The sequence below is a fragment of the Anabrus simplex genome, chromosome 5 (assembly GCF_040414725.1).
Source record: "Anabrus simplex isolate iqAnaSimp1 chromosome 5, ASM4041472v1, whole genome shotgun sequence".
NCBI classification, from domain to species: Eukaryota; Metazoa; Arthropoda; class Insecta; order Orthoptera; family Tettigoniidae; genus Anabrus; species Anabrus simplex.
Genome location: NC_090269.1, coordinates 369,252,019 through 369,277,340, shown reverse-complemented (window position 1 = coordinate 369,277,340; position 25,322 = coordinate 369,252,019). Strand labels below are relative to the sequence as shown.

The 25,322-nt window shown below is 39.8% G+C and overlaps 1 protein-coding gene across 1 annotated transcript in view; it reads right to left on the bottom strand.

The window, feature by feature from the left end:
• Positions 1-7,137: 7,137 nt before the first annotated feature.
• LOC136874929 (neurofilament medium polypeptide) overlaps positions 7,138-25,322 on the bottom strand; it is a 102,021-nt gene continuing 83,836 nt past the window's right edge. Inside the window, exons 7-8 of the mRNA XM_067148641.2 lie at positions 11,789-11,992; positions 7,138-8,191 (exon numbers count right to left, since the gene is read on the bottom strand). Of these exons, the coding sequence (XP_067004742.2) occupies positions 7,787-8,191; positions 11,789-11,992 (609 nt within the window). The 3' untranslated portion in view covers positions 7,138-7,786. The remainder of the gene's footprint in view (positions 8,192-11,788; positions 11,993-25,322) is intronic.

The window sequence follows — 25,322 nt, the reverse complement described above, 5'->3', positions numbered from 1 at the left end:
GGCAACGAACACCTATTCCCTCACTTTCTCCAAGCATCTTCTGGTCTGAGGGACGGCGTAACCGTCTAAGAGGCTCACCTCCTTTTCAAGGAAGGAATGAAAACCTGATAGTAGTAGTCGAACATCTTGGAACGCGGCATAGATGGGCGTGCTCATCTATTGCTGATTTGTCTGGCTGATTGAGACGGATATTACATCGGTGTTCCTTGATGCGAGTACCAATGGAATCGGAATGTTTGGCCAATGTATACCTTGCCGCAAGTACAGGGAATTTTGTACACCCCAGGGTATGGCTTATTACTAAGAGTGGTGCAGCCTTTGTAAGGCTGACCCTTCAATGATGACGGGTGCCATGTGTTATAAGTACAATGTACCTTTAAAAAAATAAGGAAACAAGATCTTGCATGGTGAAACTTTATTTCACAGGCAGATAAAAGAATACATAGTAGTATACATTGCTATCCAACATACTCACTATTCTTATCCAAACTCTTGTTCCTCTACATCAAGACATCGATGTTGGCAAGACAGAAATTTGTTTCCAGTTACTGAAGCTAGTCCTAGTGCTTCATCAACGATCCGAAGAGATGGAAATCACTGGAGGCCTGGTCGGACGGTCATTGCTCAGCCCGACAAGGTTCGCCTTTGTCTAGGCGAGTTAAAGAGAATAGAGCTGTTTTAGTATGTGTCTTTGGGGGGGGGGGTTGCCGTGAGGCTCCGCCCCGCCTCACAGCCCGTGGTGACCTACCTGTTTGGACAAATGACCGACAAGCGAGTACTAACGCAGGAACATAGCCTAGTACAAGAGTACAGAATAACTTGAGGTGCAAAGGCTAGTCTTCTGCCAGCTACTTCCACCCCTCCGTAAAGGAGAAGTTATGAGAAACCTCCCTAAACCCACCAGGCAATCCCATATCTCCTTTCGGCACTGGTTACCCTGTCGCGGTCATACCAAGACATCCCCGGCGCTAGACCACTGCCGCTCAAGAGCCACTGTCACCCCCGGTCCATGGCCGCCTGCAAGGCTTTCAAGGTAGAAAATGGAGAAGGTAATGATATTTAAAAAATTTGACGCGCGGTCGAGAGAGAATAAATAAATAAAAAGTAGTCTTGCAAACGACCATGTGGATGGCCAGTAATGCGAAAGCTCTTCCCAAAGGAGCTACTTCGCATACCCCCTTCAAATTAGGAGATTATTGCAGCCGCCACTTATCACATTAAGGACGGACCGCATAGAGAATCTGGTACCACACCATTATTGTCACAGCGGTGGTGGTGGTGAAGATTGTTTGAAGTGCACGTACAACTGGGCAATCATCCTCCGATAACACTAATCAGAGGGGATCCGACAATTAGAAAAAAATTAAGGTATCGGCCAAAGAAAGACAAAGTCCACTAGGGCATGAAAATTAAAGACTCCCTAGACCTCGTGACCAAATTCGCCTGGGTCTGAAATGAACAAGAGATGATCAACTGAGTTCGGGTAGGACAGATGAAAGTGAGGAGCCTGGCACATGCAATGCCAGGACTCAGCTAAGGACTCCGTGGCCGACAACCCACGCTCCCAAGTGGAGTCCTTGGAGCCCCTTTTAGTAGACTCTTACGGCAGGCAGGAGATACCGTGGGTGTTATTCTACTGCCCTCACTCACAAGGCAAGTTAAAGAATATTAAAGCTCTCCCACAAACTTTACGTCTGGTAGAAGAGAAATAACTGACATGACGATTATCACATCTCGACTAGCATTCATCTCTGGTCTTCCGGAGGTAATTACCCGTAATATTAACATTGTTACTGCTGATTGTTTGACTAGATACTAAGGAATAGTACAGGGCAAGATATATTGCTGAAATCGTATTAAGGAGGTTGTCAAGAAAGGATACAGATCTCTCCACATGGTTATGAGAGTATTTAGGGGGTGTAGTAAGGATGCAAAGGAGAGGGCGTATAAGTCTCTGGTAAGACCCCAGTGTATGAGATCTTCACCAGGACTACTTGATACGAGAACTGGAAATAATTCAAAGGAAAGCAGCACGATTTGTTCTGGGTGTTTTCTGACAAAGGGGTAGTGTTACGAGAATGTTACAAACTTTGGGATGGGAAGACTTGGGAGTAAGGAGACGAGATGCTCGACTATGTGGTATGTTTCGAGATGTCAGTGTAGAGCTCGGGTGGAATGATATAAGCAGACGAATAAGCTTGAGTGGTGTTTTCAAAAGTAGGAAAGAAGTATTAAGATAAAGTTGGAATTCAAGAGGAAAAATATTCGTTTATAGGAAGAGGAGTTAGGGATTGGAATCATTTATCAAGGGAGATGATCAATAAATTTTCAATTTTTTTGCAATATTTAAGAAAAGACTAGGGAATGTGCCACCTGGATGACTACCCTAAATGCAGATCAGTGGTGATTAATTGATTGATTGATTGATTGATTGATCGATCCGTGGCGTATGCTGGAATCCAGACGAGGGCTACCAGTAGATTTAGGTTACATCTTTTTTATATCTAGTAGTGATGGGCAGACTGAGACGTGGTCTCGAGATTTATCGGGATTTATCGAGACTAGCGCAGGCACTATTTCTCGCGAGAAATTTCGAGAGATCTCGAGAGCGTTGTCCCCGCATTATGCGGCAAGCAGCGTGTCGTAAGCCTACAGGTAGTCGGTGCTGAATGTTGTTTGTGCCGAGTGTGCGAATAGCCTACCACGGGCCTTCTCAATTTGTAAATACGTGTCAACAAGCGACTTGGGCGTTCACTTATACCGAGGTCTATTTTGACGCAGTGTAACAATTTTAAAGGATACGCATTCTGGCATTGTGTGCACTGGTAGGTATACGAATGAGTGGTTGAAGTACAGAACCTGACGGCTACTGTAAGTACACGTACCTGGATACTAGAGGCGTGCATTATACGAACTCGAGACGAGGCAAGATGCGCCTTACTGCATATGCAACCACTATTACGCATGAGTGAAATGTGTAATCTAAAATGCTTCAGTTTGCTCAAATTCTTTCGACAGGTAGGTGTACATAGTTATCAGACCCCGCATTCAATAACATGACCACTGCTTGTGTTTACCGAAATTTTGGTGACGTAAATAATTACTTACAATGTTATAAAGTATTCGCCTCATAATTATGTTCTTCGATATATGACGGTCAATGTGAAATTGTCTATAGTTGTACGCGACAACTTGAAAACGATGTCCGAAACGCAACGTAAGTCGTGAATGTCGGTTATTTTAAAGAGATGTCACATAGCGCAGTCCACTGTGTTGTTTATTCAAAAGAAGTATACATCGGCGGAAATACATCTGGGATGATCCGTCACTTACAAAAGCATATCAGTGAAGAGGAATCGTCACAGAACACCTTCGGCCCGGTCTGAATCACAAGAAGCTACCCTGCCGACAACGATTGTAAGGCATCCAGGTAGGTTTACATCCTAATAACAATTAAAAAATTACACAGGTTATTCAGCTAAGAAGTCCACCTGACATAACTCGTGAAGAGTTTAAGATACTGGCATACTGTATTAACTTTCATTAATGGTATTAAGGAGCTCATCGTTCAATGCAGTGCTTTCCTAGGCTTTTGACAAAATATATTGTCACACACGTTTCCATATGAGAACTGCTGATAACTTTCAAGCTTACACTCGTAGTAACTGGGACGTCGCACAGCTCGCAGCACACGAGAATCGGTCTCGAGAGCGTTGACCATCACCCCTGCTGAAAGAATTGGAGCAAAGTCGGGCATTTTAGATTACACGTTCCACTCATGTGTAATGGGGGTTGCATATGTAGCAAAGCACATCTTCCCCGTCTCAGGTTCGAATAATGCACGCCTCTAGTATCCAAGTAAGTGTACATCCTATCTACAGTCATTCACAAATTATGCATGGTTATTCAGCGAAGATGTCCACCCCAAATAAGTCGTGAACAGTTTAAGATACTGACATTCCGTTTTCACTTTCGTTGAAGGGGGGAGACCCAGCTTAACAAAGGAAAAAAATAGGTTAATATTCATTCGATTGTTAAATATGCTACAATTGTTGAATATTGCTGCACATATCCCAGTATTGGCATGCTTCCTGGCAACCGGAAGCAACTTTAATAATGTCAGAATTTTAATAATTTTAATATTAAAATTAAATGTTCAAAATTTCCTGCCTTTTTAACAGTATATCACTGTTTCCCTTATAAATTCGAAGTTTATAAGAATTTTAATACCTTTCCTTTTTTAAAGTGTGCATCAAAACTCCAGCTACAAAATGAACCTCAATCATTAACATAGACTCATTTGGATTTTTTGTCACGTTTTCATTCCGAGCACCAGAAAATATTTATAGTTTAAATAAAAATGTTATATAAAATCTAAATCCTATTGATCTGAACGAGGTACAGATTGCAATACAACACTATGGGAGGAAACTCTGAAAAAATCGTAATTATCCGTGAATCAGTAAGAGGGTTATGAAGGAAACCGTGATATATTGTTAAAAAGGCGGGAAATTTTGAACATTTTATTTGAAAATGTTATAATTAGAATTTTGACATTGAAGTTGCTTCCGATTGCTTTGAAGCATACCAACACTGTGATATGTGCAGCATTTGTCAACAACGTTTGTAGCATAATATATAACAATTGAATGCATATTGGCCTATTTTCCCCGTGTTAAGCTAGGTCTCCCCCGTTGGTATTAAGGGGTTCATAGTTTAACATATAGTACTTTTCGTGGCCTTTGACAACATATATTGGCTCCACACGTTTTCATATGAGAACGTTATTTCACGCAATAACTGCCAATGATATACTATCAAGTTTACAGTCGTGGTTACTGGTACGTCGCACAGCTTGCACCACAGGATTGGTCTCGTGATCTGCGACGTCAGTCTCGAGAGTTGCCCATCACTACCATTAGCATTCTAATGTACTCTAGTTTTGTTTTTTAATGTCAATAGGCATTGTTCCATTGAGATAAATTAAATTTTCTAAAGTAGATACACATTCTAATAATTATTAAAATCTGTGCCGAATAAGGGTCTATGTTACACACGGCGTGTTTTCAGTTATGGGCTTGAAAAGGTTGGAGAGCTTCAGTATTCCTGGTGATAGCAACAAGTTGTGTGACATTCGAACCCGTATACCTTAATGTTAGTCTTTAGCGAATCCCTACCACAACTTCCCTACCTGTTATTTTCTCGCCCAGGTGTCTGAAGCCTATGTTTGGAATTTTAACTGTTGAAAATTCTGGTTAATGCATTTACAATTACGTACTTTCACTAAGAACATATGTATATCTCCGAAACTCTCCTTCTCCGTTACAGCACACACACACTTCTGATTTCACTAAAATATCAACAGGACACGAAGTATTTTTATAGTGTTAGAATTCGCTAGTTATGTCCGGTGCAACGATCGGAACACACAGTCAGTTTCCTTTCCTCACTATTGTTCCCACAGTTTTCAAAGTATTTCACAATGCAAGGAAGAGACCTCTTTCGTATAGTCTCATTCTACAGATAGAATGTCATGATTACACAACTGACGCTGGTAGAACGTGAATGAATGCTGCATGTCAACACACGACTACTATATCCGGATTTTTCTTTATCCTCTTGCAAGGCTTTATCAGCTTTATCTGCTCTGACTTTGTGTAGTTCTCTCGATTCTTCCTCATTATCCTCATCCAACATTCGATTGCACAACTTGTCACATTGCTTTACATGTGGCGCTTTTCGGCGTGCCAATTCTTACATTCATTAAATATAAAATGCTTTGATAAAATGTTCGACTCACAGGATTATTCGGGGAGTTTTCAATTAACAACCAATACATAGGTTCGGTGATATATTCTCTAACTTTTTTTTTTTTTTTTTGCAAGTTGTTTTACATCGCACCGACACAGGTCGTATGGCGACGATGGGATAGGAAAGGCCTAGGAATGGGAAGGAAGCGGCCGTGGCCTTAACGGTACGACCCTAGCATTTGCCTGGTGTGAAAATAGTAAACCACGGAAATCCATCTTCAAGGCTGCCGACAGTGGGGTTCGAAACCACTATCTCCCGGATGCAAGCTCACAGCTGCGCGTCCCTAACCGCACGGCCGACTCGTCCGGTGACATTTCTACTATAGCGGTTAGATTACCTGGAAAAACTATGTTCTCTTACGAGTTTGCCAGCATCGTTAGAAGCAGCATGTGGCCTATTTTAGAGTTCGTTAAGCTTGTCTTTGGAGCGTTCACACAATCCTTCATATTGCCTTGTATTATCTGAATGCAGTTGTGGTAAATAGAGAACTTATAAACATAGCACGCTCATCATGTGTACCTAGTTTATAGTAGGCATAGACCATAAATAGAGTCCGTTTCTCTTCTCTTGTGACCATTTTACACCGACTTCTTACATCCACAATTGCAAGTTCCATATTATGCTTTACTTCTGGTCTGTACAACTGTCCTGCCTGTTAATATATTGATTACCGGCATTTAACTGATTCCGCTTCACGTTCTCCCATTCGGTCATATTTTGCTTCACTTGTTTTACATGGCCAATGTGTCGCTAATCATTAGGTGAAAAAGTGTCCATATTTTCACTGTCTGAAGCACTTATTAACTTCAATATAACCCATTTCTATAAAGCACAGCGCTTCACACTACTAGAACAAACAAAACTCAACGCACCACTGTTTATCTCACACACTGGCTCAAGGACAACGCCTGACATAGAACCTTATTCCGCGAAGAACATGTAATGTCGCCGGAGCATGAGATGCATTGTGCAACCATATGCTGGAGTATCGGTAAACTAACTTGGGAAAATCGTGTAAGAGTGTCCAAAGACATTTAATCTGCCCAATACTCAATATGAAGTAAAATGTTACATAGACCGTTTTTCGGCCGCACGTTTCGATTGTGAGCCCTTGGTTACACTTCATTTCTGTGAAGACACAATAGCATCTTCCATTTTAGAAATATTTCGGGTGAAGGTTTTAGGTGATTCACTCTGTATAATGTCTTTATCTGGAATAGGACCAGGACCATTCATTTCTATAATAGTTACGAGCAATAATATCAGTAAGGACTTCAGAGAATGGATAAATGGACAAAAAAAACCCCGCTCATTTTAAAAGCCTTTATTCAATAGTAACTGCTTGAGTAATTTGATTACCAAAGAGCACACCATTTAACAAAATAAGCAATTTTCAATTCCTGCTATTATATTAAATAACAGCAATTACATAGCTTTTTTTTGTAATATTTACAGCAACATAAAATTTGTTTATATGGCAGCTGGATCTACCAACTTGGAAACAATACTCATTTTGCAGCAACACCACTTCATATCTGAAAGTTAGAAAATAGTAGTAATATTTGTATTATTTCAGTTCTTTATTACAAATGGGAAAAAAACTTAAGCAACATTATTTAATTACACTGACATGTGCTATATCCCGGCTTCATGAAGAACGGGGTAAGCTATAATAAATATTTAACTTCCATTTCAATTATACACTAATTATTTCAACTAAGCTATCTACACTCTGAGATTCTGTATTTTTTTAAAGTGGGAATTGTTATATAAATCGAGTTAGCAAGTCCCGCTCAATAAATACCTACAAACATATAGTATATATCAGAAAATACTTCTAAAGCTTTAATATTTTCATGCTTTTGAAAGTATTAATTACCAATTACCAAAGATTCATTCCCTTTCTACACCCCTATAAACAAAAATATACATTTTTTGAACTACCGGCGCAAAATAATGCGTTCCTACGAAGTCTTCAAGTCTTCTTAAGACGGAAGAGAGTGAACAGCTTTGATTGCTTCTTTCCTTCAGTGGGTTCATTTATAGGGCGTGAGTTATCAGCTCGTAATTCTGCGGTTGGTAAGGTTTCCGATGACTTTCTCCTGGAGGATGGATGTTGAGACGACTGATCCTCACTGCTAGTTGCACTGACAAGTTCCTTCTCAGCATGGTCTTCAGGTTTATGTTCAGTTTTTGAGCCATCTGGGGTGATAATTTTACTGTCTGAATCCTTTCTCTCCATCCGTGGCACTTGCAGCTTCCTTTCCTCCTGTTCTACTTCCGCATTTGTCGCCATCTCCTTACCAGTCGATGGATTCTCTTTATTTATTAAGTCTTTTTCACTCGAAGTTTCGGACGTACCATCGGATCCCTCTGGTGGCTGAAACAAAAAGACTGTTCATGAAGATGCACAGCTATCTTCGTGTCATTTGGTTATCTCTACATACTGGAATTAGACAACATGATCTTAATTTAACTTTGTCCCAAACTGCCAGAAGTTTTCATAAAAATGGAAATTTAAATTTAACCCATCACTAGAGCAAGACATGTCTCGTGGTTTGCAGAAAAAATGAGCCTGAAGAGCTCAAGAGGACTGCCAAACATTCCTATATGGATTAAATGCATCCCTATTATATAACTTCTGAACTTTATATAACCCTCCATCTTATAAATATATTTATCCGTTTTAGGTCGGCTCAAGACCGTATCAGTAGTGTTAAGCTTCGTGTGTCTGTTCCTCCATCATGGGTAAACGGTTGAGTAGATCTTGACCAAACGTTATATTTAGTCTACTCATCGAGGAGCAGGTTTCAATATGCATATAATTTAAAAATCACCGAATATACTGAGGGGTTATAGGAAGACTAGGAGAATTTTGTTTCAATTTTCTCTTACACTATTGATCTCAAATATATCTACCAAAAATTCGAACATTTCTTTCAGTCAGCGAGATGCCACAAATATACCTACATTCCATATCACTGGCTGCGCGCAATGAAGTAGCAGATGACCAGAAGCCATGCGCGATGAAAACTGGTATTTGTTTTTTCGCCAACTGCGATCATTTCTGGGATGATATTTTCTTTGAAGATAGAGACTGTAAGGTCAGTTTATATAAAAACTCACCAACAGGGTTGAGATATATCTTCTTATTACATATATCATAAGTCAGGACTCCAACTTGCCGGACGAAGAACGGGTACAAAGGCTAGTACACAATCATTTTATAGAACTGAAAGACCGGTTCATTAGTCCGGCTCCATGGCTAGCGTGCTGTCCTCTGGTCACATGAGTCCCGGGTTCGATTCCCGGCGGGGTCGGGAATTTTAACCTTAATTGGTTACTTTCACTGACACGGGGGCTGGATGTATGCGTCTTCGCCTACGGGGGTCAAATCAAAAGACCTACATCTGGCGAGCCGAACTTTTTCTTGGACACTCCCGGCACTAAAAGCCATACGCCATTTCATTTCATTTCATTTCATTTTACCGGTTCATTAAAGTCTAATAAATTAGACTTCAAAAGTCTCTTTCATAGTTCATTAAACGTAGCACCAGAGTGCCCAGTTGTCAGCTTACTGGCGTTTAAAGAGAGATAACTTGCGCCGGATTCCTTTCTTCATCGACATCCCTCGGTAAGATCTCTTTCCAGTCTCGACAATTTTATTTTTGTGAGAGCATTTATCCTGATGTTCGAGGTAGCCTTTCCTTTAGTACATACAATCATTCTAAGAGTCGTAAGATTAAAACTTAGGTGTTGGAAACTCCTAACCCCCCTCCCCCCCAAAGAAAAGACTTATCACAGTGAAATTTGTGATTACGGAATGCGGGAGCTAAGTTTAAATCAGAACGTATTTTAGAGTTTTGTCTTTTAGCATGTTTGTTTTTGATTACCGTTGTCTTTCGTACATAACAAGTTAACAGGTAAATTGAACTTTTAGAAGCTTCCTAGCTGAAGGAAAGCCATTGCCATTTTTGTATCGCGAGATGGTCTGAAACTGTCCAAGAGATCAATGTAAATTTAATGTATTTAAGGTATCTTAAGATCATAAAATTGTCCTGTTGATCGCAGTAGATAAGTGTTCAGAAATATACACTGGCGGAAAAAAATATCCAAACATGAAGAAGGGGTTGTGCTAGATTAACGAACGTCGGTAGGCGTGTTTATACATCTGAAAGATGACGTTGATTCATATTTCCCGCGAATGGCATTAGCGTGGCGCTAATAGCGGCCCCATGACGTTGCACATCAGGTTTGCTTTAAATACGGGCTGTACAGTGCGAGAGCGTTAATTACCTGTGAGAATGGACGGAATAACCGAGTGGGTCAAGAATACCTTTACGACGACGAAGAGGCCAGGCAGCCCTTATGTTCAGTAAAGACAATTGAAACAATTTTGTTTATGCACATTGGACATATTTTGGAAGTTGCGGATATTTAGTTGTTGAGAGTATATTTATTGCACATTTATAATTATGGCGAATGCCTTGTTCGAGTTTTCTGGATTTAAGTAAAACACAACATGTAGATCTCATAGTAAGGTTGTAATGCAGGGTGTACATTAAATCAAATGTTCACATCTGTGTAATTTTTTGCTAGAGGCTTTAGGTCGCACCGACACAGATAGGTCTTATGGTGATGATGGGATAGGAAAGGCCTAGGAGTTGGAAGGAAGCGGCCGTGGCCTTAAGGTACAGCCCCAGCATTTGCCTGGTGTGAAAATGGAAACCACGGAAAACCATCTTCAGGGCTGCCGATAGTGGGATTCGAACGTATCTCCCGGATGCAAGCTCACAGCCGCGCGCCTCTACGCGCACGGCCAACTCGCGCGGTCATCTGTGTAATATCACCAAGCAATTAGAAACGTAATGCATAGAACTTCCTGGAAGTTTTAAAGTTTTGATGCTGCCATCAAAAGTATGGATGTAGCTAGTGGAAAACTTAGTAATGATGTGAAACAGAAAATTGCCAACATCCTTGTAAAAGAACAATGAGTTTAAGAAGCTGAAGGAAATTCGCGAGTTCCTTTACTGTTCTGATTGTGATGTGAACATTAATCTTACTGTAGTTTATTGCCCGATTTTCAGTTTCGTTCCTTCGCTTTTTCGTGATGTTGAAATATTTTCTGAACACATTTTTACGGACAGGAGGGTAAGCTGGAACCAGAAAATATGGAGAAAACTACAGACATGTAAGAGTTTTACAAAATCGATTTCGGTTCAACAGTAACAAAGGGTGGGAATAAACAAAGAAATGTGATCCTTTGTGATAAAATTTAGGATGCTTCATGTTATGTTGTTGCTAGCATTTCGTTTTTCTTGTATCCAATACAATAGGAAGCTTTCAATAAATGAGTGCATATTTGGGCATATTGTGCATACTGTGAGCATATAGTTCATATTTGCATGTATATTTTGAGATGAGAATTTTTTTGTTATTATAGTTCTGATACATCTGGATATTAGGAACTGCGATGAACTGCTGCTTTGTAGATGACGAACGAAGTCGACAAGAAAAGACTATTCAAATTAAATGTTTCCTAGGAGAAAGCAATATGTTAAGAATTTTTAAGTCTTTTTTTTCAATACTGCGTTATATGAACGTCGAACATTGATAACTTCTGAAGAGAAGATCAATTCGTTAATGAGCGAGGAGAGTTATAGTACCAAAATGCTGAGCTGAATTTGTGATGATCATTTGAGGACATTTTACCATAAGAGGTTGATAGGACAGAGTGTCCAAAACTGTTCAGAAGGAAAGTAGGCCTATGTATGAATAAAAGTTGTAGAATAAATTTAATTTCTCACGCTCCATAAAAATTACGTGATTTTTTTTGAAGTTTCAACTAAACTAAAGTTCCTGAAAATGTGTCTCAAACAGACCATACCAATTTTACACGTCTCAGAAAATATTTTACTTTTATACTTCACACTTCAGATAAATTATAGCCTTAAATATAGAATATATTTCAAGTTACCTCGTTATCTGGGACTTCTTTACTATCCTTTTCTAAATATATTTCGGTAATCCTTTTATTTATATAATCCTTATATGCAGTTTCCACTTTTTCTTCTTCACCATCATCCTCTTCAGAAGGGGGAGTTTCTTCTAATGGAGCCGATGGAGATGGTTTGTCCAGCAGCATGTCTCCTTTAACCAGTTTTTCGTAACTAAGCTTGGCCTGAAACAGAATTAAGTATCCCATTAATGTCTCCTTAAGTTCTAATATTTAAAGTAAGCGCCAGGATAGTCCGATCACGATTTAACTTTATCAACGTGTCCTTTCACTACCTTGTGATTTTATCCCCTTTCCCTAACCTAGACGGTGTATAATAAGCCTTCTTTCAAAATAGACATTCCTTTTGTTGTTTCTTATGACCACTTCACGCGGTTGTACGAGCAGAAATTCTGTGTGCAACATGTTAAGATCGCGATATAGACGCTTATTAGATCCAGTTAGGTTTTACTGCCTTGTTATATATATATATATATATATATATATCGGTATCAGATGGGAAATCAACTGTGTGTGGCCTCCCAGAGGATTGGTGCAGGTCTTCCTACTGTATTTCACGCCCATGGACGACCTGCGGGACTGCGCGCGCGAGAGAGCGATTGAGTGTCTGGCACATAGAATACTCCCGTCGGATAAAACCGAAGAGAGTGATAACGACTTGACCCTCTTCTGCATACTGTTGCTATTAGGCAACAAATAACTTTTCACCTGTATAAATGGATAAATATTATAGACAGAGGTAGTTTTACGGCACACCTTCAACTGTACAGTCAATTAAACACATATCCCAGCGATGCCTTTTTTATTTTTATTTACATAAAACAAGACAGAACAGCCCTACAACCAAAGGTACTCCTTCCACCCCGTCAACATCCACGCGAACCAACCACCGTTTATTTTACGTGGGCCCTCCCCATCACATCACCACAGGCTTCAGAAGTACCTCTGGCTCAACCTCAAAGACATTTCCGACCTACGGTCGTGCAAGAATACTTGCGTATACGTACCCATGGCCAGTAGGCAGTAATGTTCGGTCTTTGAATGTTAAAAGCTTAGCGTAAAATCGTGAAAAATCGTATATATATTCCAATATGGCAATCCACATCACATACGAGTGTTAAGCTATTAGCCCCAGTTAAGAATTGCTGGTACATCTAAAACACTGAACGTATATTGAACATTAAAGCTTGAAATTTTCTTCACCAAACTGAAACTAAAAATAATTCATGCAGTAGAGGGTTAACGTCCCCATCCGACGGGTGAATCACTGATCATAATATGCTCTCGCTCCATACTGACACTGCGGAGATTTATAACTTAACTCGGTCTTTTGGCAGGCAATGTAGTGTTTAGAAATTGTATGCTACCACCTATCCTTCGCCGCCGGCCAACATTCTAATGGTTAAAATGTCTTCCACCAACGAGGCTAACCAGATAACCACGGTGTCAGACCACAAAGGATTTATGTTTTAACGATTATGGCCAGTCGGCAGAAATTATCTTCCAAAAATAAAAGTCAAGTGTGCAAAACTGACAATCTGATTTTAAAGCTTGTGATTTTTTTAAAAATACCTCGCATCAACACTTGGTCTTATGGCAACAGTGGGATAAGAAAGGGCTAGGAGCGAGAAGGAAGTGACGAACTAAAGGTACAGTCCCAGCATTTGCCTCGTGAAAATGGGGAAACCACGGAAAACCACCTGCAGGGCTGCCGACAGCGGGATTCGAACCCACTATCCCCGAATGCAAGGTGATAGGTATGTGCCTCAAACCACGCAGCTAGTCGCTCGGTAAAACATGTGAAGTTTAGCACATTCTCGTCACACGATATTTATATTTCAATGCTAGATGTTCTATTGAAGTCAATTTTAAAACGCACTTTTGGAAATTTCAAATTTATAAAGTTTCTATTGTGAGCACAGCTCTTCCTCGCCGAAATCCAATGTTTATTATTCAAAGCTTCTCAGATGTTACCCAGTGAAAAGCCTTTAATTGAATTTTTTTTCGCAGGGATTCCAACAGAGGAGTATTGTTGGTCTGCTTATTTCTAGAATTCAAAGATATGAGTTGTCCGACTTTCCTGGTCTCGCTCGGTCCGTTTGAGAACCAAACTGAATGTTTAAATTTGTTAAAATAGTAAATTTATGTAAAGAAAACCATACGAACATTCTTAGTATGTATCATTTTGACCGAGCTCGATAGCTGCAATCGCTTAAGTGCGGCCAGTATGCAGTATTGTAACTTTTTGATGAATACTGATAAATAAATAATGAATAAAATATATAAATAAAATTACTCAAAACTTAATAAAATTAATAAGCATAATTAACCGAAATGTCCGTAGTATGGGCGCCAGAGTTCACCAGAATGGATCCCTCGAATTTAGATAAGAGCATAATAAACTGTATATCCCAGGGCGTGTACATAATGCTGCGTACTGGTACATCTGCTGCAGGCCTTACCTAACCTCCTGAAAACGACTAATTAGGTAGGAACTGCACCTAGGTTCATCAATAACACTGATTCTAAAATAGCTAACTATATTCTGAACAAATTCCGTGCATGAGCACCTCATCAACATATAACATACATATAATACACACATAAAATATTGCTGGAAGACTCCATATTTACAATAATAATGAAAATCGTGGGAAAACGAAAGCGAGAACTAAGGTACCATTTGTAGTTAGTCCGATGAACAATGTACATGTATGAAGATAAATACCCTTCCACTGTCTATATCAATTCGACCTACCGATTCTCATAATCGGCAGTTATCACATCACACAGATACTGTACCTTGTACTACTGTGTTCACATATTTTAACGCTTCTTGTAAAGATATATACACACGTCTGTCGATCCTCAACATAAATTTATGGAAAGTCTGAGATAGCTTTCACCAACATATAATGCTAGGCCGCCACAAGTGCTACAATACTTAATGCGCAAGCACTCTCCACAATCAGCCACTTTCCACGAACATAACAAGACTACACTCCACGAACGTTTGAAGTCCAGTCCATTGCAGCCGTGTCACTCCAGTACCGACTATCAGCACCACTTCCTTCCCGTACAGTGTGTCAGTTGTCGTTCCTTCATACAGTGTCACTGGTTGTAGTTATCTTCCTTCTCGTTCCTTTACAATCACCTTTACAATGTCTTATACTGTCTCCCTTGTTGCTGCCGTATGATCCACCTTTATAGACATCAACATCCCCCTCCTCTCAGATGATACGTCTGGATTGGTGCTTGCCCACCAATCATGAGTGATCTCTAGTCAAGACCAAGCCCTGACCTACTACTTCCTCCCAAGATAATAAACTCTGGGGTTTGCCTCGGATGAGTCAACGAACTTTCCTAATACAGCAACAAGCTCTTCTCATCAGGCTGGGATATATACATGACTCATGAATTTCCCGACACAAGTACATCACAAACACTGGGGTAGCCATATGACTCATTCAAATTACCAGAGTTATTAAAGCAATGTTTTCCCACTCGTGCAAAACAAATTACTCATACCTACATATGTGGATATCTTCCAGCTTACCAATATAAATGGCAAAATATACAAATGAAATACTGATAATAATAAATCGAATACTGACAATAATATCTCTAACTTCTACATATAATTCGGGGGTGTGATATGTACTATCACAGTATAAGGGAAAAAGTGGGTTCGAACCCCCATTGCCGGCAGCCCTGAAGATGGTTTTCCGTAGATTCCCCATTTCCACACCAGGAAAATGCTGGAGCTGTACCTTAATTAAGGCCACGGCCACTTCCTTCCCACTCCGAGCCGTTTCGTGTCATCGTCGCGTTAAGACCTATCTGTGTCGGAGCGACGTAAATCAACTTGTAAAAAAATATATTTTGAACTCTAATATTAGTGAAATTGCAATTTAATATCGCTTGCAGTTATTCCAAAATTATTAACTTTAATAATGTCATAACTCACAGCGTTGGTCTATCAGGCCAGCTAAGGGAACCGTAAGAGTCAAGAGACTAGACATTTTTGTAATTGAAAACAAGACTGTTCCGAGAAAGATTATTTCGAGAACAAGTTACCAAACAATGTTTCGATAATCTAATGATTACTTAGATGAAACTTTAATGACAGCCTTGGAAGGCAGTGGTGGTGGTGGTGGTGATTAGTTTTATGATGAAGTACAATTAGGCAACCATCCTCTATTAAACACTAATCAGAAAAAAAATGGAAGGGTTCGACACTTCGAAAAATGAAGATATCGACCGAAGGAAGCCTAAAGGCCACGAATGGCGTGAAAATGAAAGACGCCCTAGGCGTCGAATGCTGTAATACCGTTGGGGTCGGAAAAGAACAAGAGTTGACCAAGGGAGGTCTGATAGGATAGATGAAAGCGAGTAGCCTAGTACAAGTGGAAGCAATGCAAGGACTCGGCTAAGTGCCCCGTGGTCGCCAACCCAGTCTCCCTAGTTAAGAGCACCTGGGGCCCCTCTTAGTCAGCTCTTACGACAGGCAGGGGATACTATGGGTGTTTATCGCCCCCACCCATAGGGGGTAAGGTAACAAGGTAACATTAATACACACTCACGTTAGATTTTTCTCGTTTGAGCAGTTATATTTTCAGCCTTTATCTTTTGATAATACACATTTAATGAATTCTTACAAGTTCTGTTTGTTATTTTCTTTGATGTAGTGTTTTAAAGGTAAATTACAGGATTGTGAGCGACTACACAGAAACCTCGGCAATGTTGTGAGATGTACAGCAGAGAATGGTATGATAAACGGGATTAAAATTCAGGGTAAGTTTCACCAAGATGAGAAGTCCTCTCAGTTAATGTGTTGATGGGGTGATAGCAGGCCTACCTCATGGGGATCAGTAAGCACTTAGGTGTTAAAGTAAGGGAAGATAATTGGGGTAATTACATTAACGAGATCGTAAATAAGTGTTACATATTTCTTCATATAGTTATGACGTTATGAGGATACTTAGGGGTTGTATTACCATATGTATGGAAAGTAGATAGCGTATAAATCTCTGGTAAGAGCCGAATTAGAGTACAGTTCCAGTGTATGGAACCCGCAACACTATTACTTGTTACGTTAACTGGAAAAGATCTACAGGAAAGCAGCACGATTTATTTTGGATGATCTCCAACAAAGGAGTAGAGCTACGAAAATGTTGCAAACTATGGGCTGGAAAGATGTGGGAGAAAAGAGAGCTGCTGGACAAACATCTATGTTCCGAGCTGTCGGTGGAGAGGCGGCATGGAATGACGGATTTTTTTTTTTTTGCTATTTACTTTACGTCGCACCGACACATATGTCTTACGGTGAGGATGGGATAGGAAAAGCCTAGGAATTTGAAGGAAGCGGCCGTGGCCTTAAGGTTCAGGCCCGGCATTTGTCTGGTATGAAAATGGGAAACCACGGAAAACCATCTTCAGGGCTACCGACAGTGGGGCTCGAACCCAATATCTCCCGATTACTGGATACTGGCCGCACTTAAGCGACTGCAGCTATCGAGCTCGGTGAGACAGAAGATTAAGCATGAGTGGAGCTTTTACAGATAGAAAAGCTTTGTATAATATGAAGATAAATGTGGAATTCAAGAGGTCAAATTGTGTCAAATATTCATTCATGAGAAGAGGAATTAGAGAAGAAAAATTATAACCTGTTTTCCAGTCAGTGTCCGGGTCAGGAATGGAATGAATGAAACCCCCATCTTGCGGCGAGGATAGGAATTGTGCCGGCTGCCGAAGCCTGTCGCAGTCCTCTGGGGCAATGATTGACAGATGAAATGAAATGATACTGGAGAGAGTTGCTGGAATAAAAGATGACAGGGAAAACCGGAGTACCCAGAGAAAAAATAGGAAGAGGAATTAGAGATTGGAATAATTATATCAATGGAAATGTTGTATAAATGTTTAAGTTCTTTGAAATAATTTAAGAAGAGACTAGGTAAACGACTGATAGGGAATCAGCCACCAGGGTGACAGCCCTAAATTGATTGATTGAAACCATCATTGAAACTACTAATGTGTCACATTTATGAGAGATCCCATTAAGCTTTCGACGTTAAGATTGACAATTACGGAAGAAACTTTATGTACGGTAATGTCTCACCTGACAGCTGCTTGACTCAGTGCAACAGATATCGTAAAATGTGTGGCTTATCTTTCGATTTTTCAAAATGTATCGCATCCCTTCAACTACTATTAATTGAGCGAGATTTCGGAGTATTAGAATATTGCCCTAAGAAGGCAATCTTTCAGTAAGTTCTTATAGTGTAACTCAAAATTGTATTTGCCAACCAACAGGTTCAGTATTCAGTACAGTTATCGATACAGCCGGTCCCGTAACTCAAAGTAAATCACTGTCTCATTTAAATGCATAAACTTACTGAAAATTGTCAGCTGTTCCCGTTCCCGGATGATTCCGCTTATTCCTTATTCTCGGAAAAATATTCGCCACTGTTACAAATTATAAGAGTTCAGTTCCAAGTAAAACAAAACTGAACATGAATTGACTATTATCTTGAGAGCATGCAAGCGATAGTATTTCGACATTCCTATGTCTTTCTTTTGAATGTAGCATTTGTAATTGGTTTGTGTTCATCCATATTGCAAACCATTAACGAATGTAGAGGCAAGAGGAATAATTTGTATTTGGACTTCCCTGACCGAAAGATGACTTACTGGATTATGTGAAGAACAGAGTCGCCATTTTTATGTCACAAGAAAACTACGTTTGTAGCTTTCGTCTATGTCGAAAACATTAACTATTCTGGGCAATAATATGATTCATACGCGAGTTTTATAACTTCGACCCTGGTACATGTAAGAAGGCCGGTTCATACGATTGGTTAAGGTTATTGTGCTTCATTTTTTCACAATTCTTGCATTAAAACAACCTATTCAATACCAAATTCTCCGTTTCTGCAAACGTAACCTGATAAATGCACCTGTGGTTTAGTAAGATTCATTTGCGAAGTTCCTATTTTCGGCGTGACTGCGCCGACTACCTTCCCATAATGTTGCAACATTTTTGTTGTAAGCCTACTAGCAGTGCTGTATCATTACTTGGGTATGTTTTCTGCTGTACTATGGCAAAACCTGTTGCTGTTTAATTACTGTACATTCACAACGCATTAAACATCAGGACAGTACCTAGAAACTGTTCGCAAAGGGGAGAATGTATTTTCTAAACTTTCGAGAGGAAGGGCGAAAGTACTATTCCAGCGGGTAGGAAACACACAAACAGTAGAACATACACGGTATCCCCTGCCTATCGTAAGAGGCGACGAAAAGGAGCTCCAGGGGCTTTTAACTTGGGAGTGTGGGTTAGCGACTACAGGCCGTTAGCTGAGTCCTGGCATTAGTTCCACTTTTGCCAGGCTCCTCGCTTTCATCTATCCTATCCGACCTCCCTTTGTCAACTCTTATGTTCTGACCCCGACAATATTAGAGCACTCGATAACTAGGGAGTCTCATGTTCACGCTCTTTGTGGCCCTCGTCTTTCTCTGACCGATACATTCATTTTTCGAAATGTCAGATCCCTTCCATTTTTTCTCTTATTAGTGTTATATAGAGGATGATTGCCTATTTGTAATCACCGCCACCTATCACCGACCCTTTTATAGGAAAAACTATATTGAACTATACTCTGCAGCATTTCTAAGTTGTGTCGTTGAAAAAAGGAAATACCGAAGTACTACAAAGTTGTGACACTTCAATTTTCTACGACAAATTTTAACACTGGATTCTAAAATGTGAAAGAGATTTAAGACAATACACAAGAAATTCTTGAAATTAGCGCAGATATTACAGTATACAAGTGCACTCGGCAATGTGGTAATACTTTCTAATAGCATGTTTTGAGGATAAAATGAATGTACCCACTTTCCGAAGCAGAGCTGATTAGTTGTCGAAAATATGGACATAAGTGTAGAATCTATCGAGTAAGCTCACCGTAGTTTGTTGGCTGAGATTGTGACAATATTTATTATCCGAACGTTACGGTGTCATTCATTCACCTTTTACCTGGCAAACCATTGTATGTTTACTTTGACCTGGACCTTTTCACAAGGGACTATTTACCTCATGTCCTGCGTGAGAGTCACGCAACATTAGAATTCAATTAATGACTAACTAGAAAGGTGTACCTTCATCGAAAGTAATTGTTTTATTTTTGCGTAATAGGCGCCGGCCGGTGAGATGGTATCCGTTCTCACGTGGTGGCGAGGCTGGTGGCAGTGTCAAAGGTTTGGTTGGCTTGTGTTCCTTGCCGGGGCTGACACCGCGACCAGCCTACTATACATATTTTTAATTTGATTTTTGTTTTATTAATCTTTCTTAAATTAGTTTTTTAGGTCGTGGGTTCGCGTTAGGTGAGCAGGGTAGTTTGTAGTGTGGTGGCATCCAGCATGTGCGCTGGCTATTCGCGCATGTGTGGGATGATACGTAGATGTAGGGGTAGTTAATCTAGTTAAGTGGTTTTAGGAGAGATGTAGTGGTGATTTTATCTGTCTTTATTACCTGTAAGCCGATGGTGTATACTGGGGTGGGAAAAAAAAAAGAAAATGTATCCTAACGTATTTCTTTAGGTTTTGTGCTGCGATGCTTCTGTGAACCTTATATTTCTCTTTTACTGTGTTTAAAATTTCATTATTATTATTATTATTATTATTATTATTATTATTATTATTATTATTATTATTATTATTATTATTATTATTTAGTGTATTCAAGCCAAAATGCTGTTACACTTATTCTAACATTTTTTTGCTGCAGATGAGCCCGCCTTGTGGCCATACTCGTTAAAGCGTCAAGTCTACAATATGGTCTGACACCGTGGTTAGCCGGTTTGATATCGGTTCATCGAACGAATTTTCATCATCAGAATGTTGGTCGGCAGATCACTAGATTGAGTATCAATAGGCCCTAGCCTGGATTCAATTACAAACCTCTCCGGCAGTGTTCCCATGGAGTGAGGTCATATGACACTGTTGGAGATTCGACCGTCAGACGGTGACAATACGCCTTAGAAAAGAACTCTTGTGCTATTTGATAGGAGTAGGCTATGTTTCGGCACCGGATTTCGGTGTCCGGACATTTCGTACTACGGACATTCCGTACCACCTAGGCCGTTATCTACCAGCGAACGGTTTTCTCGTAGTCACCAAATATTTACGCCAGGACAATCCGTACTACTATATGTCAAACTGGACTTCCATTTCCACGCCAGCAGGCGAAATGAGCCTGACAGACACTTTAGAAATAAGAAACAAAAATAATTCACAATATTTGCTGAAGAAAACTTCTATATAATATTTTAATAATTGCGCTTGAAACTATATTTATCACTTATATTATATTATCATAAGAAAGTCTATTTTTTGAAGCATAAATTCTGAAACTAAACAATGCAATAGTAATATACATCGTGTTCAGGCGCGATGAGCCTGACGAGCCCAAGGATAGATAATATTACTATTACTGTGAATATTTATAAACTACTGCATTATTTAGTTATCACGTAAGGAAAATAAGATTCTGATGAACTGGCCAGTATTGACTTGAAGGTCTTGCGGAAACAGGATATGAATAAACGCTTGTGCCAATCAGATCAGTTGCGCCCGACCGTGCGGAGGCTTCTGCGCCAATAGTGGCCATTGGATATATAAATTAATACATTCATTAGGCTATTATTTTTACTCCACAATTCTTCCCACTCTTTCAAGTGGTACGGAATGTCATCTAAATATTTAAAGTCATCAGCTGACATTTACAGGTAATCAGTCGGTTAAGTGGTACGAAATGTCCTAGAACCCCGGATTTCATGATCTCGCTTCCTACTATCCTATATCACATCAATTTTATCTCTGACTCCTCTGACGAAGGTTATGTCAGGAAATCTCTCTTCATACTCAACCCCGTAGAAAAATAGGACACGGGTTGGGCTGAAAAGGCACGTACATTTTCGTTGAAAATATCTGCGGCATCTCGGAGTTAACGTAACTAGTGTCAAATACTGTACGTCTCGGTACATAATTTACAGGGAGGCCGAGTTACTATCATTTACTCTTTTCATTTATTATTTATACGTCGCTTCAAAAGTGAAAAAAATTGAATTGAAAATGTACACATTTAACATGAAGTAGCAATTGAAGGTTACAGGAAGTGCTCATGAAAACACAGTTTAATAATTAGTCTGGGCATTAGGATTAGTGCCTTCTACTCTAAGAAGTCAGGAAGTTTAATTTTTCTAGTCACCAACTGCACCAGTAGCAACAATTTATGAAGGTAGTCTACGGCCGTTTAAGTGTTAGGGTACCTTAGAATTCCAATACTTTGAGTTCATAAGCAGTTATGTTGGTATATTTTCGTACTTTCAGTTTATGGAGATTAAATTGAACTTCCTTTGTGTCAGCATTAAATTATTTGTGTTCGTCCTACCCACATTGTGATGTTCTTAGATTAAATCTTTATAAGTTAATGCCAAAATGATTAAATAAAATGCAGAATCTTGGTTGTACGCTTTACGAGGGATTGTAATCATTTGATTACAATTGCTGAAGAAAAAGTAGCAAATTTCATTTTCCAGAGTAACACATGGGCACAAATCACCCAGAAATAACTTTACACTCCTACGTTATTAACACTTTTATCCGAACTCCCAACAAACAGAGCAATTAAGACGACCCCTACCGTGTGGCAGTCCTCTTTCCGGCCTTCATGGAGAGAGACCGTAGTATTGTGTAGGCTGGGGATAGGTCATGGAAGATCTACGCACTCTAATCTACTGAAGTTGGAAGACCCTCCAGTGTGTTCTTGTGTCGACTTCACCGTGGCTCACTTCCTCACAGTGTGCGCCGATTTCTCTGGCCTAAGACGAAGCCTCGGCCTACAGAATACACTAACTCACACTAGCCGATGGCGCGACCAGTGTTGATCTCGTCATCCGCTTTATATGCGACAGTGGATCGATCAAGGGTATGTAAATTGCAAGTGTTCTGTTACTCAGGGATCTCACGTTCCCTTTGGATTCGGCTTAATACAATATTTTGTTTTGTTTTGCTTTATTTTGTACTTTTTTATTCAATGAAGGAATTTCGAAACTTTTTAAAATTTATTTTCCACTTAATTTGTTCAGAGAAGTTTTACTTCCGCTTTAAAATAAAACTCACCACCACCACCACCGCAGATAGATATCAGTTTCTGTAAAATTATATGGAATAGTGTTGAGAAATTTGAATATGTATGAGTAGAATTCTATTCTTGGTAAATATAGCCGACCTGTTTATAATCTTAAAATCTTAAAAGCTTAGCGAGAATGTCCTTATTCTAACATCATGTAAAAAGAGAAAGACTGATCAGTTAAGGCTGCTTTAGCCTGTGATAACTTTTAGAAGACCACTCTTGCCGCTTGTGCAGTACAATCCTCACCTGAGTCTGCGGGATACTCAGATCATGTCAAACTTCTCCAGAATACCAAGCACATGATCACGTCTGTCCGACTGGGTGATTAGCGCCTTTCTCGCCCAATTCCTCAATTAAGTCAAATATTTCTTCTAACTGAAAAGAGAAAATCAAATCATGCAATTTAACAGTATTGTTCAGCAAGTTATGTGGGTAGCATATCATTCCATCATTTTCAAACCACAGCCAAAAAATACTATAGAGAACTAATAGTGATTGTAGGGTACTTACTGTATAAGTTAAGTCGCTGCATGTTGATTTCCATTTGGTGCTGTTCAGCAACTCGAGGTTCATATCAAGTGTCGCAAAAAAGAATCCCGAAACGGTCATCATCTGAGATTGCTCATTACCAGGCCGTCGTTAAGATTTGATAATTGATAACGAGTTGAAGGATAGCAAAGTTTTCCTTTTGGTCTACATAAACGTTACTCTAAGAAGTAAGAATTATGCGGAACTTTGATGTTGAATAGAGTGAAATGTAAACCGTTCTAGGGGATTACATAATTTATCAGCCCAATGTATTTTTTAAATTGTTTAACTTTACCCAAATGATCAGCATTGTAGCCTTCGATTCAGAGGGCTCCAGATTCGATTTCTCAGGTCTTACTAATTATTCTTCTGACTGGGCGGTTGTGTTTGTCCCAATACCTCTCACATTCACAGAACGCACTGCACTACACTACACACCACCACAGAAACGTGCAATAGTGAATACATCCCTCCATCTAGGGTTTGCGTCAGTAAGGCCAGCCGGCCGTAAGACAGGGCCAAATCCATACATGCGGCAATTCGCGTTCGCAACCCCACAGGTGTGGTAAAAGCGGTGGAAGAATGCATTTTGAAAGTGTGACCTATTATGGTGTCTGCAGCAAATAGTTTAAGTCTATAATTGGGCTAGTGTAGATGGTAAGAACAGTAAAGGTGGTCAAGGTGTAAATGTGAAACCGACTATTTAGGCTGTAGCAGTTACGTAGAAATCAAAAGGTTACCACAGGACAGAGTGGCATGGAGACATGCATCAACAAGGCTATGGACCGATGACAAGAAATTAAGATACAGCTAATTAGACATGGTAATTGTTTCTATCTGTCATTTAGGGATTTTGCAATCCTAATTTTAAAAAAGAGAATTTGTTGTGTGTTCTACCACGGATACCTCAAAGCCGAATTGAGTTTAATACTAACGCCTTTTCAGCCTTAATTACACCTCTCTAACCAAGGATAATTTCAATCAGTCCTCAATCCTGAAACAAGTCTTGCCATCTTACATCTCGTTAACAGTTTCTCTTCCCAAGACGAAGAAATATCCATCCATTCACTGGTGTGACCGGAAATAGCTGTCAATAGCGGAAAGGTAGCAAGAAAATCCATGTTGTACTTAGTTGCCTTTTATCTGAGAAAGAGATTATATGCAACAATCAAATAAAACCTGTTTAAAAATAGCGACTTCTGTAGCCGTTTGTTCCATCAAGTAGTGTAGCAAAAGTACTCTTCCGTTTGTACTTCAAACTGAGCGAATAACTCTTCCGTATCTACTCAAATTTCATTTGCCAGCAGTGACAGCTTGAAGCTTCTTCGGCATGGACTGGACTATTTTTTTTCGTAATTTACGGGCTTACATTCTGCCACTCTTCAAGATACGTTTGCTTCTATCTTTCTTCTCCCCTCCCCCCCCCTCTTTCGCTGCAGTCTGGTTTTATTTCCGCCCATAAATGATCTATGTGGTTTAAATGTGGCGACTCTAGCGGTGGTTCCAGCGCATAAGGTGCACTGTAAAGCAGTCTGTGCTTAATGGCCCTGGAAGTATGCACGTTTCTTTTTGGAAGTAGTCGCCAGCAGCAGTAGCGTAGCCAGGATTTCAGTTTGGGGGCGGGGGCCCATTCACCCAGAATTTTATTTTGATAGGTGTCCAAACTTCCAGAATTTACGTGTGTAGAATACCTAAAAGGTAATGAGTGTCCTTGGATCCAGTAAGAGTGGCGGAATCGTGCGGATTCCGGAAGCTAAGAGTATTCTTCCTCGC